Source organism: Pristiophorus japonicus, chromosome 6 (assembly GCF_044704955.1).
Source record: "Pristiophorus japonicus isolate sPriJap1 chromosome 6, sPriJap1.hap1, whole genome shotgun sequence".
NCBI lineage: Eukaryota > Metazoa > Chordata > Chondrichthyes > Pristiophoridae > Pristiophorus > Pristiophorus japonicus.
Window position 1 is genome coordinate 128,490,877 of NC_091982.1, and position 19,138 is coordinate 128,510,014.

At 46.0% G+C, this 19,138-nt stretch overlaps 1 protein-coding gene across 1 annotated transcript in view; it reads right to left on the reverse strand.

Moving 5' to 3' along the window:
- The window catches only part of LOC139266173 (gamma-aminobutyric acid receptor subunit alpha-3-like), a 232,825-nt gene that overhangs the window by 27,364 nt on the left and 186,323 nt on the right, over positions 1-19,138 (reverse strand). Inside the window, exons 5-6 of the mRNA XM_070884006.1 lie at positions 3,371-3,453; positions 2,845-2,988 (exon numbers count right to left, since the gene is read on the reverse strand). Coding sequence (XP_070740107.1) covers positions 2,845-2,988; positions 3,371-3,453 — 227 coding nt within the window. The remainder of the gene's footprint in view (positions 1-2,844; positions 2,989-3,370; positions 3,454-19,138) is intronic.

The following is a 19,138-nucleotide window of genomic DNA, read 5'->3' on the forward strand; positions in this document are numbered from 1 at the left end:
TCATGGCCCTCCAAACCATGGCCCAGGGTCCACGTAGATTTCGCTGGCCCCTTTCTAGGAAAGATGTTCCTAGTAGCAGTGGACGTTTACTCTAAATGAATTGAATGTATAATTATGTTATCATGTCCGTCCACTGCCACCATTGAAAGCCTCCGGGCCATGTTGTTCGCCACCCATGGTTTGCCCGACATCCTTGTTAGTGACACTGGACCATGTTTCACCAGCTCGAAATTCAAAGAATTCATGACCTGCAATGGCATCAAGCATGTCAGGTCTGCGCCGTTTAAGCCCGCATCCGATGGTCAAGCGGAACGTACAGTCCAAACTATCAAGCAGAGTTTGAAATGTGATGTACGGTTCCCTGCAGACCCAGTTTACTTGGATTCTGCTCACCTACCGCACGCGACCCCACTCGCTTATTGGAGTTCCCCCTGCAGAATTGTAAATGACGAGCGCACTCAAAACCAGGCTCTCCTTAGTCCACCCGGATCTCAATGATCATGTAGAAACCTGACATCACCGGCATAACGTGTACCACAATCGCGCGGCTGTACTGCGTGACATTAATGAACCTGTGTTTGTTCTTAATTATGGTCATAGTCCCAAATGGGTTGCTGGCACTGTGTTAGCCAAGGAGGGGAATAGAGTGTTTGTTGTCAAACTTTTGAATGGACAAACGGCAGAAGCATTTGGATCAGACCAAACTGCGATTCACTGACAACCAAGAACAGTTTGAAGAGAACATTACCATCATTGATCCACCAACATACACCCAACCAGCAATCGACCTCGCAGTCAACCACGAGGATGAACCCACCATGCCTAACAGTCTGATCAGACCAGCCACACTGCAGTGCAGCAATGATCTGACCAACTCACCCATGTCAGGACTTCAACTCGGGTGATCAACCCGGGAACACAGAGCTCCGGATCGCCTCAACTTGTAAATAACTTGTATCGAAGACTTTGAGGGGATTGATGTTATGTATGTAAACTTTACTAGTGTGTAGTACTTGCCACCAGGGGGCGCACTTGTTGGAGACCCAAGGGTCACCTGCACATTCTGGGCAAGCAAGTATAAAATGTCCACCATGCTGTTTCCTCACTCTGGAGTTACAATAAAGAGACCAAGGTCACAACAGTTTGAGCTTGCAGTATACAGTCTTGTGGAGTTATTTGGAACAGATTAGTAAAAGGGGAGGTGCAACGAGACCTGGGTGCCATGGTACATCAGTAATTGAAGGTAGACATGCAGGTACATCAGGCAGTAAAGAAAACAAATGGCGTGTTGGCCTTCATAGCGAGGTGATTTGAGTATAGGAGCAGGGAGGTCTTACTGCAGTTGTACAGGGTCTTGGTGAGACCACATCTTGAATATTGTGTACAGTTTTTGTCTCCTAATCTGAGGAAGGACATTCTTGCTATTGAGGGAGTGCAGCGAAGGTTCACCAGACTGATTCCCGGGATGGCAAGACTGACATATGAAGAAAGACTGGATCGACTAGGCTTATATTTCCTGGTATTTAGAAGAATGAGAGGGGATCTCATAGAAACATATAGAATTCTGACTGGTTTAGACAGGTTAGATGCAGAAAGAATGTTCCCAATGTTGGGGAAGTCCAGAACCAGGGGTCATAGTCTAAGGATAAGGGGTAAGCCATTTAGGACTGAGACGAGAAGAAACGTTTTCACCCAGAGAATTGTGAACCTGTGGAATTCTCTATCACAGAAAGTTGTTGAGGCCAGTTCGTTAGATATATTCAAAAGGAAGTTAGATGTGGCCCTTATAGCTAAAGGGATCAAGGGGTATGGAGAGAAAGCAGGAATGGGGTACTGAAGTTGCATGATCAGCCATGATCACATTGAATGGTGGTGCAGGCTCGAAGGACCGAATGGCCTACTCCTGCACCTATTTTCTATGTTTCTATGTTTCTATGACAGTCCCATTTAATGTGTATTCCCTTGCCTTGTTAGCCCTCCCCAAATGCATTACCTCACACTTCTCCAGATTGAATCCATTTGCTACTGTTCTGCCCACCTGACCAGTACATTGATATCTTCCTGCAGTCTACAGCTTTCTTCTTCATTATCAACCACACAGCCTATTTTAGTATCATCTGCAAACTTCTTAATGATATTCCCTATATTCAAGTCTAATTCATTGATGTATACCACAAAAAGCAAGGGACCCTGCACTGAGCCCTGCGGAACCCCACTGGAAACAGGGGATTGTTAATGTCCTGGGGCGGAGGGGAGGGTGTTACTGTCCCGGGGGGGAGGGGGGAGTGGGGGACAGGGTGTTACCATCCCGGGGGGGGAGGGGGGGGGAGGGGGAGGGGACAGGGTGTGACAGTCCCGGGGGGGTGGGGGGGGAAGGGGAGGGGACAGGGTGTTACTGTCCCGGGGGGGGTGGAAGGGGGGGCCCGGTATTACTGTCCTGGGGGGGGTGTGCGGGGGCGGGGGAAGAGTGTTATTGCTGAATCCTGGCTGCCCCTCTCCGCACAGTGAGGAACATGGCTCCGTGTAGCTTTGGTCGGGGTGCAGGAGGATGTAAAACTATAACATGATGTGAATGGGACCTTGGGCCTTTGAGCTCAATGGTGGCGAGCTGGGTCAGCCCATCAATGTATCAGTCACACCTTGCCCAATAGACGAGAAATTATGTCCCACATCACCATCTATAACTTGGGATCGGATTCTCATTGCAGAAGTCACAACAAACGTTATTCCATTGTAGCACTTCATTTGGCTTTTCCCAGATAACTTTGCTGCCCTGGCTCTGCTCCAGGCAATGGGATTGGGCCGTTTGGAAGGTGTGTTACTACCACCCTTTAAATCACTTACCTGTATTCGATCGGATAATCTCCGTGCCAACAGTCTGTCCCAACAAATCGTATTGGTTCAATCGGGACCCATCCTCAGCAACCACTACCGAGTTCCCTTGACCGTGTGTCCAGACATACATCACCTCTTTGTTTGTGTAGGCATCTGTTGAGACAAATACCCGCGGTCATGTCGATCTGCCTGACCCAAGAGCTTGCACAGTTCCCTCCACAACTTGGGGATTACAGCCCCACTCCCGCCGGTGGCAGTGGGATATCTCATGGTCTTGACTTTTGTCAATGGGTGGAGGCCCAGAATGACACAGCTACCCTGGTCCTTTAATCTATCCAACAACCAACGGCACTCTCCTCACAACCTGCACCACTGCAACGTGCTGCAGCTTTGGCGAGTCCCCATTTCGGGAAAGCTTTTGGGATGGATGAGGGGGAGTGCCGCCAGTGTCTAGCTTGTTGAGCCAGCCCATCCCCGGGCAGCAGGGGGTTATATCCTCGATGGGAGTCTGAGTGAATTGATAGGCCAGACTTACAGCTGCCAAATTTCAGCGGGCAGGCGTGTGCGTCCATGGGGAAATCCTCCAGGTGCATCGGGCACTCCGCATTTATCGTTAGCCTGCAGACACAGGAAAGGGAGAGAGAAAGAAAGACTTGCATTTATATAGCATCTTTCACAATCACCGGATGTCTCGAAGCACTTTACAGCCAATGAAATACTTTCGGAGTGTAGTCACTGTTGTAATGTGGGAAACACAGCAGCCAACCTGTGCACAGCAAGCTCCCGTGCACAGCAAGCTCCCACACACAGCAATGTGATAATGACCAGATAATCTGTTTTTTTGTTATGTTGATTGAGGGATAAACTTTGGCCAGAACACTGGGGAGAACTCCCCTGCTCTTTGAAATAGTGCCATGGGATCTTTTACGTCCACCTGAGAGAGCAAACGGGGCCTCAGTTTAATATCTCATCCGAAAGACGGCACCTCCGACAGTGCAGCACTCCCAGCCTAAATTTATGTACTCATGTCCCTGAGTGGGATTTGAACCCACAACCTCGTGACTCAGAGGCGAGAGTGCTGCCCACTGAGCCACAGCTGACACTGAGAGATAAGGTAACCAACCACTATATGAAAACTCTTGGGCAGTGCCTTGGAGACTGCGGATTGAAAACAGCATTTGCAAGTTTTGCCTTGCACGCCAGCAATCCTCCTTGTTCTACTTTGCATGGTGGCCGAGAGCGGGACATCCCAACAAAGTCACATTCCAAAAGAATCTCTAAACGGAATGCTATTTACATCCCCACGTATCGAACTATCGTTTCACTGAATACTCCTGTCATTCATTTTGGAGCAGTGTACCAGTGTGACAGTTTCACCAGTGTGTATCTTTTATGTCCACCAGAGAGAGCAGTCGGGGCCTCGGTTTAACGTCTCATTCGAAAGATGGTCCTGCATTTTGAACAGTATGCAGCAGGGCAGACAATTAGCAAATATACAGAGTTAGATACTGGGTGAAGCAATGAATACGAAAATAAGAAATAAGAGCAGGAGTAGGCCATTCGGCCCCTCGAACCTGCTCCACCAATCAATGGCTGAACCTTTACCTCAACTCCATTTTCCTGCACTATCCCCATATCCCTTGATTTTGTTAGAGCTCAAAAATCTATTGATCTCTGTCTTGAATATACTCAAAGACTGAGCCTCCACAGCCATCTGGGGCAGAGAATTCCAAAGATTCACCACCCTCTGAGTGAAAAAATTCCTCCTCATCTCAGTCCTAAATGGCCATCCCCTTATCCTGAGACTGTGACCCCTGGTTCTAGACTCCCCAGTCAGGGGAAGCATCCTCCCTGCATCAACCCTGTCAAGCCCAGTAAGAATTTTATATGTTTCATTGAAATCACCTCTCATTCTTCTAAACCCCAGAGAATATAGGCTCATTCTACTCAGTCTCTCTTCATAAGACAACCCTCTCATCCCTGGAATCTACTGAACCTTCATTGCACCTCTAAGGCAAGTATATTCTTCCTTAGGTAAGCAGACTAAAACTGTGCACAGTACTCCAGGTGCGGTCTCAACAAACCTCTATATAATTGCAGCAAGGCTTCCTTACTCTTGTACTCCAACCCCCCTTGCAATAAAGGCCAACATAGAGGGAATGGAATTAACAAAGGGAGACTGAGAAAGGGGCCTGAACTAAAAGTCGAATCAACATTTTCAGTAATGAGGGAATGTGAATCTCTGGGATGTGTAGAGAGAACTGTAAGTCTCCACAGGTTGTATGAGGTTTTACATTATGCTGGGCATATCTCACTTGGACAGTTGACACCATTCCGGCTAGCACTTGTCACAGGGGCAGGGGAGGGGAGGAGGAGCAACACTGACCCCACTGACCCCAGGGCCATGGGGAAAGGCTGTAGATCCTCAAGCTCGACAGTCTGGAGAGCATGTGGTTATGGGGAGCAATTATCAAATATCCACCCAAATGTTCACCTCCTGTTTGCTCAGGCATGAGACAAATTGCGGAAGAGCTGAGGAGAGCCCAGGTTTGGTAACCAGAATGGCCGCAGAATAAAAAATAATAAAAAGAGAGAAGATGGACTATGAGAGTAAACTAGCAATAAATATAAAGACAAACAGTAAGAGTTTCTACAGGCATATAACAAGGCTAGCTAAAGTAAATGTTGGTCCCTTGGAGAATGAGACTGGGGAATTAATAATGAGGAACAGGGAAATGGCCGAGACTTCGAACAAATATTTTGTACCAGTCTTCATGGTAGAAGACACTAAAAGCATCCCAATAATTGATAATCAAATGGTTATTGGGGGGAGGGGGGAATTTAAAACAATCACTATCACTACAGAATAAGTACTAGGCAAACTAATGGGACTAAAAATGAACAAGTCTCCCAGACCTGATGGCCTGCATCTTCGGGTCTTAAAAGTAGTGGCTGCAGAGATAATGGATGCATTGGCTGTAATCCACCAGAATCCTCTGGATTCTCGAGGATTGAAAAACCACAAATGTAACGCCCCTTTTCAAGAAAGGAGGGAGACAGAAAGCAGGAAACTACAGACCATCTGTCATTGGGAAAATTCTGCAGTCATAAGAAAATAATAGAACATAAGAAATAGGAGCAGGAGTCGGCCATTCGGCCTCTCGAGCCTGCTCCGCCATTCAATACGATCATGGTTGATCTGGTCTTGGCCTCAACTCCACTTTCCTGCCCATTCCCCATATTTAGGAAGTAGTAGCAGGACATTTAGAAAACCATAATACAATCAAGCAGAGTCAGCATAGTATTATGAAAGGGATATGTTTGACAAATTTGCGAGAGTTCTTTGAGGATGTAATAAGCAGGGTGGATAAAGGGGAACGAAGGAAGCTTGCAGAGAACATAAAAACTGACTGCAAAAGTTTCTGTAAATATGTGAAGAGAAAAAGATTAGTGAAGACAAATGTAGGTCCCTTGCAGTCAGATTCAGGTGAATTTATAATGGGGAACAAAGAAATGGCAGACCAATTGAACAAATACTTTGGTTCTGTCTTCACGAAGGAAGACACGAATAACCTTCCAAATGTACTAGGGGACCGAGGGTGTAGTGAGAAGGAGGAACTGAAGGATATCCTTATTAGGCGGGAAATTGTGTTAGGGAAATTGATGGGATTGAAGGCTGATAAATCCCCGGGGCCTGATAGTCTGCATCCCAGAGTAGTTAAGGAAGTGGCCCTAGAAATAGTGGATGCATTGGTGATCATTTTCCAACAGTCTATCGACTCTGGATCAGTTCCTATGGACTGGAGGGTAGCTAATGTAACACCACTTTTTAAAAAAGGAGGGAGAGAGAAAACGGGTAATTATAGACCGGTTAGCCTGACATCAGTAGTGGGGAAAATGTTAGAATCAATCATTAGGGATGAAAGAGCAATGCATTTGGAAAGCAGTGACAGGATCGGTCCAAGTCAGCATGGATTTATGAAAGGAAAATCATGCTTGACGAATCTTCTGGAATTTTTTGAGGATCTCACTAGCAGAGTGGACAAGGCAGAACCAGTGGATGTGGTGTATTTGGACTTTCAAAAGGCTTTTGACAAGGTCCCGCACAAGAGATTGGTGTGCAAAGTCAAAGCGCATGGTTTTGGGGGTAATGTACGACGTGAATAGAGAACTGGTTGGCAGACAGGAAGCAGAGAGGTGGGATAAACGGGTCCTCTTCAGAATGGCAGGCAGTGACTAGTGGAGTGCTGCAGGACTCAGTGCTGGGACCCCAGCTCATTACAGTATACATTAACAATTTGGATGAAGGAATTGAGTGTAATATCTCCAAGTTTGCAGATGACACTAAACTGGGTGGCGGTGTGAGCTGTGAGAGAGACACTAAGAGGCTGCAGGGTGACTTGGACAGGTTAGATGAGTGGGCAAATGCATGGCACCTGCAGTATAATGTGGATAAATGTGAGGTTATTCATTTTGGGGGCAAAAACACGAAGGCAGAATATTATCTGAATGGCGGCAGATTAGGAAAAGGGGAGGTGCAATGAGACATGGGTGTCATGGTTCATCAATCATTGAAGGTTGGCATGCAGATACAACAGGCAGTGAAGAAGGCAAATGGTATTTTGGCCTTCATAGCTAGGGGATTTGAGTATAGGAGCAGGAAGGTCTTACTACAGTTGTACAGAGCCTTAGTGAGGCCTCACCTAGAATATTGTGTTCAGTTTTGGTCTCCTAATCTGAGGAAGGACGTTCTTGCTATTGAAGGGGTGCAGCGAAGATTCACCAGACTGATTCCCGGGATGGCTGGACTGACATATGAGGAGAGACTGGATCAACTGGGCCTTTATACACTGGAGTTTAGAAGGATGAGAGGGAATCTCATAGAAATGGGACTGCACAGATTCGATGCGGGAAGAATGTTCCCGATGTTCGGGAAGTCCAGAACCAGGGGACATAGTCTTAGGATAAGGGGTAGGCCATTTAGGACTGAGATGAGGGGAAACTTCTTCGCTCAGAGAGTTGTTAACCTGTGGAATTGCCTGCCGCAGAGAGTTGTTGATGCCAGTTCATTGGATATATTCAAGAGGGAGTTAGATATTGCCCTTACGGCTAAGGGGATCAAGGGGTATCGAGAGAAAGCAGGAAAGGGGTACTGAGGGAATGATCAGCCATGATCTTATTGATTGGCGGTGCAGGCTCGAAGGGCCATATGGCCTACTCCTGCACCTATTTTCTATGTTTCTATGTTTCTAGTAGATGTGGTGTATTTGGATTTCCAAAAGGCATTCGATAAGGTGCCACATAAAAGGTTACTGCAGAAGATAAAAGCTCACGGGGTTAGGGGTACAATATTAGCATGGAGAAAGGATTGGCTTATTAACAGAAAACAGCGAGTCGAGATAAATGGGTCATTTTCCGGTGGGAATACAGAAACTAGTGGGGGGCCTCAACTATTTACAATCTATATTAATGACTTGGATGAAGGGACCGAGTGTAATGTAGCCAAGTTTGCTGATAAGACAAAGATAGGTGAGAAAGCAAATTGTGAGGCGAACACAAAGGGATATAGACAGGCTGTGAATGGGCAAAAATTTGGCAGATGGAGTATAATGTAGGAAAGTGTGAGGTGAGGAAGAATAAAAATGCAAATGATAATTTAAATGGAGAGACATTACAAAATGCTGTGGTACAGAGGGATCTGGGGGTCCTTGTACATGACACACAAAAAGTTGGTATACAGGTACAGCAAGTGATCAGGATGGCCAATGGAATGTTGGCCTTTATTGCAAGCGAGATAGAGTATAAAAGCAGGGAAGTCCTGCTACTACTGTACAGGGTATTGGTGAGGCCACACCTAGAGTACCGTGTACAGTTTTGGTCTCCTTATTTAAAGAGAGATATACTTGCATTGGAGACAGTTCAGAGAAGGTTCACGAGGTTGATTCCTTAGATGAAGGGGTTTTCTTATGAGCAGGTTGGGCCTATACTCACTGGAGATTAGAAGAATGAGAGGTGATATTATTGAAACATGTAATATTCTGAGGGGGCTGGACAAGGTAGATGCAGAGAGGATGTTTCCCCTCGTGGGGGAATCTAGAACTAGGGGGCACAGTTTCAAACTAAGGGGTCGCACATTTAAAACTGAGATGAGGAGGAGTTTCTTTTCTCAGAGGGTTGTAAATCTATGGAATTCTCTGCCCCAGGGAGCTGTGGAGGCTGGAACATTGAATATATTTAAGGCAGAGGTAGACCGATTTCTGAGCGATAAGGTAGTCAAGAGTTATGGGGAGCGGACAGGGAAGTGGAGTTGAGGCCATGATCAGATCAGCCATGATCTTATTAAATGGCGGAGCAGGCTCGAGGGATCAAATGGCCTATTCCTGATCCTATTTCTTATGTTCTAATGTATATCACTAATGAATCAGTCAGGCCAGTTCATCAACAACAACAAATTGGATTTATATAGCACCATAAACGTAGTAAAATATCCTAATGTGCTTCATAGGAGCATTACACAGGATCACATTGGATATACAGCACAGAAACAGGTCATTTGGCCCAACCAGTCCATGCCAGTGTTTAAATCTATCAGCATAACCTTCTACTCCCTTCTCCCTCATATGCTTGTCTAGCCTTCGCTTAAATGCATCTATTCGCTTCAACCATTCCCTGTGGTAGCGAGTCCACATTCTCACCGCTTTCTCACCAGAAGTTCCTTCTGAATTCCCTATTGGATTTCTTGGTGACTTATATTGATGGCCTCTAGTTATGCTCTTCCCCACAAGTGGAAACATTCTCTCTGTATCCACTCTATCAAAACCTTTCATCATTTTAAAGACCTCTATTAGGTCACCACTCAGTCTTCTTCTTTCAAGAGAAAAGAGACCCAGCCTGTTCGTCCTTTCCTGATATGTACACCCTCGCATTCCTGGTATCATCCTTGTAAATCTTCTCTGCACCCTCTACAGTGCCTCTATATCCTTTTTGTAATATGGCGAACAGAACTGTACGCAGTGCTCTAAGTGTGGTCTAACCAAGGTTCGATTCAGATTTAGCATAACTTCCCTACTTTACAATTCTAAATCTCTAGAAATAAACCCTAGTGTTTGGTTTGCTTTTTACGGCCTTGCTAACCTGTGTTGCAACGTTTAGTGATTTGTGTATTTGTATCCGAGATCCCTTTGTTCCTCTACCCCTCCCAGACTCACGCCCTCCCAGTAATAAGTGACCTCCCTATTCTTCCCACCAAAATGTAATACCTCACATTTATCTGTGTTGAACTTTAATTGCCAATTCTATGCCCATTCTGCAAGTTTATTAATGTCCTCCTGTAATTTGTTGCAGTTCTCCTCAGTATTGACTATCACCCAATTTGGTGTCATCCGCAAATTTAGAAATTGTGTTTTTGATTCCAAAATCTAAACCATTAATATAAATTGTAAACAGTGGTCCCAGCACTGATCCTTGTGGAACACCATGACCCACCTTCTGCCACTGTGAATAGCTACCCTTTACCCCGATTCTCTGCTTTCTGTCTTAAAGCCAGCTAGTGATCCATTCTGCTACTTGTCCCCTGACTCCGCATTCTCTGACTTGGTTCATCAGTCTATTATGGGGTACCTTATTGAAGGCCTTTTGAAAATCTAGATAAATTACATCTATTGCATTACCCTCGTCTACTCTCTCTGTTACCTCTTCAAAAAATTCAATGAGGTTGGTCAAGCAAGACTTTCCCTTTTGAAATCCATGCTGACTATTCGTTATTATATTTTTGGTTTCTAGATGTTCTTCTATTTTCTCCGTCAGTAGGAATTCCATTATATTTCCTACAACCGATGTGAAGCTGACTGGTCTATAATTCCCGGGACATGTTCTATCCCCCTTCTTAAACACAGGTATTATGTTAGCTATCCACCAGTCCTCTGGCACGACACCTTTTTCTAACGAATTATTAAATATTTGTAGTAATGCCTCTGCTATCTCGTCTGTAGATTCTTTTAAAATGAGTGGATGCAATCCATCCAGACCAGAGGTTTTATCCTCTTTGAGTTTGATTAGTTTATTTAATATATCCCATTTTTTTATTTTAAATGCACTTATCTCATTACTAATCACATCATCCAATGTCATGTCCACCTCCCTGGTAAATACTGAAGCAAAATAATGATTTAATATTTTTGCTATCTCTGTATCGTTACCTGTGGTATTATCCGGTCTATCCCTCATGGCCCGATTCCCATCCCAACCTTCCTCTTTTATTGATGTGCCTGTACAATATTTTACTATTTTGTTTTATGATCCTTGATAATTTAATTTCATAGTTCCTCTTTGCCTTCCTATTTTTTTTTACTTCTCTCCTAATCGTTTTCTATTCTCCCTTATCATGCACTCCCCTGCTGGCTATGTATTTAATCTATGCCACTTTCCTTACCCTCAAGTGTTCCCTTATGGCTGTATTCATCCATGGAGTCTCATTAGTATTTAGTTTATTCTTTCCTTTTAGCGGAATTTTCCGATAGACTGGACCATGTCTCAAAAACAATGCTTTTCTGGAGTCCCCTCTGTGAAAGTACTTCATATTCACACCAATATTAGTTTAGGAACCATTTATCAAAAAAATCAGTGTTCCTATCTTCAAAAAGTGAGCATTATGTAGAAATTTTCATTCGAACTGAGGCAGAAATCTCGTCAAAACGCAAAGTGATGACCTAATTGTGATTTAATTAAATGACCAATCACAACAGCTGTATTTTTTAGTACAACGAAATCAGCCAATCATGATCTGTGTACTAGTTCGATTAAAGTCAGTGACTGAATGCACCGGGACAATGGTGTGCTGCATGCACCGGACTGGAACAATGGCATGCTGCATGCACCGATACAATGGCTTGTTGCATGTACTGATACAATGGTGTGCTGCATGCACTGCACTGGCGTGCTGCATGCACTGATACAATGGCTTGTTACATGCACTGATACAATGGTGTGCTACATGCACTGATACAATGGCATGCTGCATGCACCGGACTGGAACAATGGCATGCTGCATGCACCGATACAATGGCTTGTTGCATGCACTGATACAATGGTGAGCTGCATGCACTACAATGGCACGTTGCATGCACCGATACAATGGCTTGTTGCATGCACTGATACAATGGTGTGCTGCATGCACTGATACAATGGTGTGCTGCATGCACTGATACAATGGTGTGCTGCATGGACTGATACGATGACTTGTTGCATGCACTGATACAATGGTGTGCTGCATGGACTGATACGATGACTTGTTGCATGCACTGATACAATGGTGTGCTTCATGCACTACACTGGCGTGCTGCATGCACTGATACAATGGCTTGTTACATGCACTGATACAATGGTGTGCTGCATGCACTACAATGGTGTGCTACATGCACTACAATGATGTGCTGCATGCACTGATACAATGCCGTGCGGCATGTACTGATACAATGGCATGCTACATGAACTGATACAATGGCTTGTTGCATGCACTGATACAATGGTGTGCTGCATGGACTGATACAATTGCATGCTGCATGCACTGATACAATGGCTTGTTGCATGCACTGATACAATGGTGTGCTGCATGCACTGATACAATGGCTTGTTGCATGCACTGATACAATGGCTTGTTGCATGCACTGATACAATGGCTTGCTGCATGCACGGATACAGTGGCTTGTTGCATGCACTGATACAATGGCTTGCTGCATGCACGGATACAATGGTGTGCTGCATGCACTGATACAATGGCGTACTGCATGCACTGATACAATAGTGTGCTGCATGCACTACAATGGCGTGCTGCATGCACTGATAAAATGCCGTGCTGCATGCACTGATACAATGCCGTGTTGCATGCACTGATACAATGGCGTGCTGCATGCACTGATACAATGGCATGCTGGGACAATGGTGTGCTGCATACATGTAGTCGCCGGAGCCAAAGGCAACTTAGTTTATTTTCAGACTCTAGCTGGATAACATTTTGCACGAGTGTTTATCAGTGGAAATTTACTGGAACTAGAGAAGCTAAAATTGCAGAGAATGCCATCGGAAGTTTAGATCTGGAGCTGGTTATTGCACTAGAAAGACTCGCAACAATCCCACATTCGATTGGGTATCATCGGCACGGGTCGGGGTGTTTCACTGATAAACAGAGATCGACAACCAAGAAAAATCAAGAAAGGGAAAATGTGAACTATGAATGTGAGTACATTGTCTATTTAGATGTATATATTTATCGCATATCAATACTGAGAAGAATGAAATTAAAACATGACAAATGTCTCATTCATTTTCCTCTCTTTTCTCGCCGTATGTCTCCTCCCACCCTCTTTTACACTCTTATTCTTTTCTGTTTTCTGTTTTTTTCTAGTCTTTTTATTTCTGTGCAGCTGAAGCAGCCATTGCAGAACCAGTACAGAAAGGAGTGAGGCCGCCACCAAGGTTCGACTGCTTCGCTCAAAGACGCCAGACCCAAAGGTTATTCCTGCGAGGGTTTCCCATCTTCTTCCAGTGCAGTGCCTTCTCTGCAAGAAGGACAAGAACATTGTGGAGAGACACAGCCAAAAGAGGCAGAGAGAGAGGCTGGTACAATGTGAGACTAAAATTGCAGGTAAGCTGCTCCTTGCAGCAGAAACCCACACAGACGAGGCACTCTTGTTGCATATCCGTGGACAAAATCTTGTTGCCCTTGAAGCAAGGTATCATCTTAGCTGCTATCAGAGCTACACCAGATTTCTGAGAAAGGAGCAGGAAGACCCTTCAGAAGGCAACTCTACCAGACAGGATACAGGCACTTCTGTGATACAGTGATACAGGGCAGGATTGTAATGGACCGTGAACTTCTCAGAATGACAAAGCTGAACAGTTTGTATAAGAAATGCATTTTTGAGAAAAAATGTATTGATGCTTCTTCTTATGAAACAAATAATCCAAAACGTAGAGTGCAGAAATCTTATCCTTTCCTGAAATGTGTCAGATCATCACACAGTAATGAGAGTGACCTTGTTTTTGTAGAAGATCTTGCAACAGAAGAAGTTGTTGAGGCGGCTGTTATATATATGGACTTGTATTTACTCTGCACAGCCACCAGAGGGCTCATTCCCCGGAGTCCCAAGGGATCCCATAATCCCTTGGGAGCACAGGTATTTAAGAAGGCTTCACAGGTTGGAGTGGGACTCTGGTGACTGCAATAAAAGACTAAGACCACACTTTACTTTGAGCTCACAGTGCTCAGTCTGACTCTTTCTCCTTACACTACAACTGGCAATGAGCTACAGATAGCGAACCCAAAGATGCAGAGAACAGTGGGCATCCTGGAGAAATTTTCGGAGGGAGGTGATTGGGAAACTTGTGTGGAGTGACTCGACCAAAACTTCATGGCCAATGAGCGAGATGGGGAAGAGAGCGCTGCCAAATGTAAAGCGATCCTCCTCACTGTCTGTGGGGCACCAACGTATGGCCTTATGAAGAATCTGCTCACTCCAGCGAAACCCACGGAGAAATCGTATGACGATTTGTGCATGCTGGTCCGAGAGCATTTGAACCCGAACAAAAGCATTCTGATGGCGAGGTACCGGTTCTACACCTACAAAAGGTTTGAAGGCCAGGAAGTGGCGAGATATGTCGCCGAGCTGAGACGCCTTGCAGGACATTGCCAATTTGAAGGACATTTGGAGCACATGCTCAGAGACATTTTCGTACTTGATATTGGCCACGAAACCATACTTCGCAAACTTTTGACTGTAGAGACCCCGACCTTGAGTAAGGCCATAGCAATAGCCCAGGTGTTCATTGCCACCAGTGACAATACTAAGCAAATCTCTCAGCACACAAGTGCTGCTACAAGTACTGTGAACAAAGTGATGTTGTTTTCGAATCATAACGTCCAGGGCAGGTCACACATACCTGCAGCTACACGTCCGCAGATATCTCAGAGTCCACCATCACAGGTGATGAATGCAAGGCCATTAACACCTTGTTGGCGCTGTGGGGGTGATCATAATTTCCATTCATGCCGATTCAAAGGATATGTTTGCAAGGGCTGTGGAACAATGGGACACCGCCAATGAGTGTGCAGGCGAGCTGCTAAGCCTGTTAAACTTGCAAACCACCACTTTGCAGAGGAGGACAGATCCACGGAGGATCACAACGAACCAGAGCCTCAGATAGCGGAGGCAGAGTTCATGGGGTGCACACATTCACCATGAATTGTCCCCCGATAATGCTGAATGTTGAACTAAATGGACTCCCGGTGTCAGTGGAGCTGGACACGGGCATGAGCCAGCCCATCATGGGCAAAAAGACTTTCGAAAGGTTGTGGTGCAACAAGGCCTTAAGGCCAGTCTTAACTCCAGTTTGCACGAGATTAAGAACGTACACTAAAGAACTGATTCCTGTAATCGGCAGTGCTACCGTATCGGTCTCCTCCGATGGAGCAGTGCACAAGCTATCACTCTGGGTGGTACCGGGGAAGGTCCCACGCTGCTCGGCAGGAGCTGGCTGGGAAAGATACGCTGGAACTGGGACGACATCCGAGCGCTATCGCCCGCTGACGACACTTCGTGTGCCCAGGTCTTAAACAAATTTCCTTCGCTGTTCCAACCAGGCATCGGGAAATTCCAAGGAGCAAAAGGGCAGATCCACCTAATTCCGGGGGCGCGACCCATCCATCACAAGGCGAGAGTAGTACCGTACATGATGAGAGAAAGGGTAGAGATCGAGCTAGACTGGCTGCAACGAGAGGGCATAATTTCACTGATCGAGTTCAGCGAGTGGGCCAGTCCTATTGTCCCAGTCCTCAAGGGAGATGGCACCATCAGAATCTGTGGCAATTACAAAGTAACTATCAATCGTTTCTCCATGCAGGACCAATACACACTACCAAAAGCCGATGACCTCTTTGCAATGCTGGCGGGAGGAAAGACGTTCACGAAGCTGGATCTGACTTCAGCCTACATGACGAAGGAACTGGAGGAATCATCGAAGGCCCTCACCTGCATCAACACGCACAAAGGTCTTTTTGTTTATAACAGATGCCTGTTTGGAATCCGATCAGCGGCGGCGATATTCCAGAGAAACATGGAAAGTTTACTGAAGTCGGTCCCGCACACCGTGGTCTTCCAGGACGACATCTTGGTCACAGGTCGGAACACAGTCGAGCACCTGCAGAACCTGGAGGAGGTTCTTAGTCGACTCAACCGCGTGGGGCTCAGGTTAAAACGCTCGAAGTACGTTTTCCTAGCACCTGAAGTGGAGTTCTTGGGAAAGAGGATTGCGGCGGACAGCAACCAACGCGAAGACGGAGGCAATCGAGAAAGCACCGAGGCCACAGAACGTGACGGAGCTGCAGTCGTTTCTGGGACTCTTGAACTACTTTGGTAACTTCTTACCGGGTCCCAGAGCACTGCTAGAAGCACTATGTCTTACTATGAAAAGGAGGCAAATGGGTTTGGGATAAAAGCCAAGAAAATACCTTTGTAAAAGCGAGAAAATTGTTCTGCTCCACAAATTGCTTGTGTTGTATGATCCATGTAAGCGTTTGGTACTAGCATGTGATGCATCGTCATATGGCGTCGGGTGTGTATTGCAACAAGCTAATGATTTCGGGAAACTGCAACCGGTTGCTTATGCATCCAGGAGTCTGTCTAAGGCTGAGAGAGCCTACAGCATGATTGAGAAAGAAGCGTTAGCATGTGTCTATGGGGTAAAGAAAATGCATCAATACCTGTTTGGGCTAAAATTCGAATTGGAAACTGACCATAAGCCACTTATATCCCTGTTTTCCGTGAGTAAAGGGATAAATATCAATGCATCGGCCCGCAGCCAGAGATGGGCACTCACATTATCCGCATACAACTATGCTATCCGCCACAGGCCAGGCACAGAAAACTGCGCCGATGCTCTCAGTAGGCTGCCATTGCCCACCATGGGGGTGGAAAGGGCACAGCCCGCAGATCTAGCCATGATTATGGAAACATTTGAGAGTGAGAAATCACCCGTCACTGCCCAGCAGATCAAAACCTGGACAAGCCAGGACCCCTTCTTATCTCGAATCAAAAGCTGTGTGCTTCACGGGAGCTGGTCCAGTGGCGCAAAGATGAAATGTCGATACAGGCAGACTGCCTTCTGTGGGGTAATCGATTAGTGGTCCTCAAGAAGGGCAGCGACACCTTCGTCAATGACTTCCATAGTACCCACCCAGGCATCGTAATGATGAAAGCGATAGCCAGATCCCATGTGTGGTGGCCCGGTATCAATGCGGACTTAGAGTCCTGCATGCACAGATGCAACACATGCTCGCAGTTAAGCAATGTACCGCTAAGTTTTTGGTCTTGGCCCTCCAAACCATGGTCCAGGGTAGATGTCGTCTATGCAGGCCCGTTCTTGGGTAAATTGTTACTTGTGGTTGTAGACGCGTACTCCAAGAGGATTGAATGTGAGATAATGTCGGCCAGCATGTCCGCTGCCACCACTGAAAGCCTGTGGGCCATGTTTTCCACTCACGGCTTACCTGATATCCTGGTGAGTGACAACGGGCCATGTTTTCCAGTGCTGAGTTCAAAGAATTCATGACCCGTAATGGAATCAAACATGTCACATCTGCCCCGTTTAAACCAGCGTCCAATGGTCAGGCAGAGAGAGCAGTGCAAACCATCAAGCAAGGCTTGAAGAGGGTAACTGAAGGCTCACTGCAGACTCGTCTATCCCGAGTCCTGCTTAGCTACCGCACGAGACCCCACTCACTCACTGGGATCCCACCTGCTGAACTGCTATGAAAAGAGCACTTAAGACAAGGCTCTCGTTAGTTCACCCTGATCTACATGAACAGGTAGAGAGCAGGTGGCTTCAACAAAGTGCATACCATAATAGCGCAAATGTTTAATGTGAGATTGAAGTCAATGATCCTGTATTTGTATTAAATTATGGACAAGATCCCAAGTGGCTTCCCGGCACTATTGTGGCCAAAGAGGGGAGCAGGGTGTTTTGGGTCAAACTTTCAAATGGACTCATTCACCGGAAACACTTGGACCAAATCAAACTCAAATTCACACACTATCCTGAGCAACCCACCTTGGACCCTACCTTTTTTGATCCCCCAACACACACACCAGTGGCAACCGACACCGCGGTTGACCACGAAGCAGAACCCATCATCCACAGCAGCCTTACAGGGCCCAACACACCAGGCAACCCAGCAAGGCCAGCTGCACAGCAGCCCAGCGAGGACCCAACAAATGATTCAACAACACCAGCTTTCACACCGAGACAATCAACCAGGGCAAAAGGGCCCCAGATCGACTCACATTGTAAATAGTTACACGATTGACTTTGGGGGGAATGTTGTTATATATGTGGACTTGTATTTACTCTGTACAGCCACCAGAGGGCTCATTCTTTGGAGTCCCAAGGGATCCCATAATTCCTTGGGAGAACAGATATTTAAGGAGGCTTCACAGGTTGGAGAGGCACTCTGGAGACCTGCAATAAAAGACGAAGGTCACACTTTACTTTGAACTCACAGTGTTCAGTCTGACTCTTTCTCCATACACAGCAGAGGCAGTCAGAGATTTGCTTTCAGAAACAAGCATAAGTGAGACCGACACAGACATGGATAGCAACATGGATCCTGGGGCCAAAGTTCCCGTCAGAGGATTGGATTGAAGACCCGATTGCAGACCCTTGTACCATGCTGCTCTGGCACTGAAGCATTTTTGAAAGAGAAGTCTGGTGTCGTTCTCCGCTGAGCTGGCCACCAACTGCCAAGGAATTAACTCTGGATGCAGCAAAGCATTTGGTATCAGATGAGCTGTTTAATTTCCTGGCATGGACAACGGGAATCACCAGTGAGCTTCAGGTAGACAGTTCACAGGTAGCAGTAGGTGACATCAACAGCCACAAGATTATTTCTGTTAGCCAAGACATCCTGAATCTAGGATTGAAAGGGAGGAGGCTCATGGCCAAACACTCCGCTCTGGCCATGCCTGACAGTTTGCTGACCAAGTACTGAAGCAGAGATGGATAAGTCCAGGCTGATCCACTTTATTCCAGACAGATACAAGACCAACATCATCAAAAGTGGTGCAAGGGGACGGTGGTCAGTTGGAGGAACGCAAATCACCAAAATCTTCTCTCCTGACCAGAAAATTCCACAGCACTGGACAAAATTTCTGCCTTGTGGTGTATGAAAGATGGTGCAAGTCTGTAAAGGAGATTATTGATGATTGAGCATTCTTTGTTGGACACGGAAGTAAGTGTCATGCTATACGTCAGA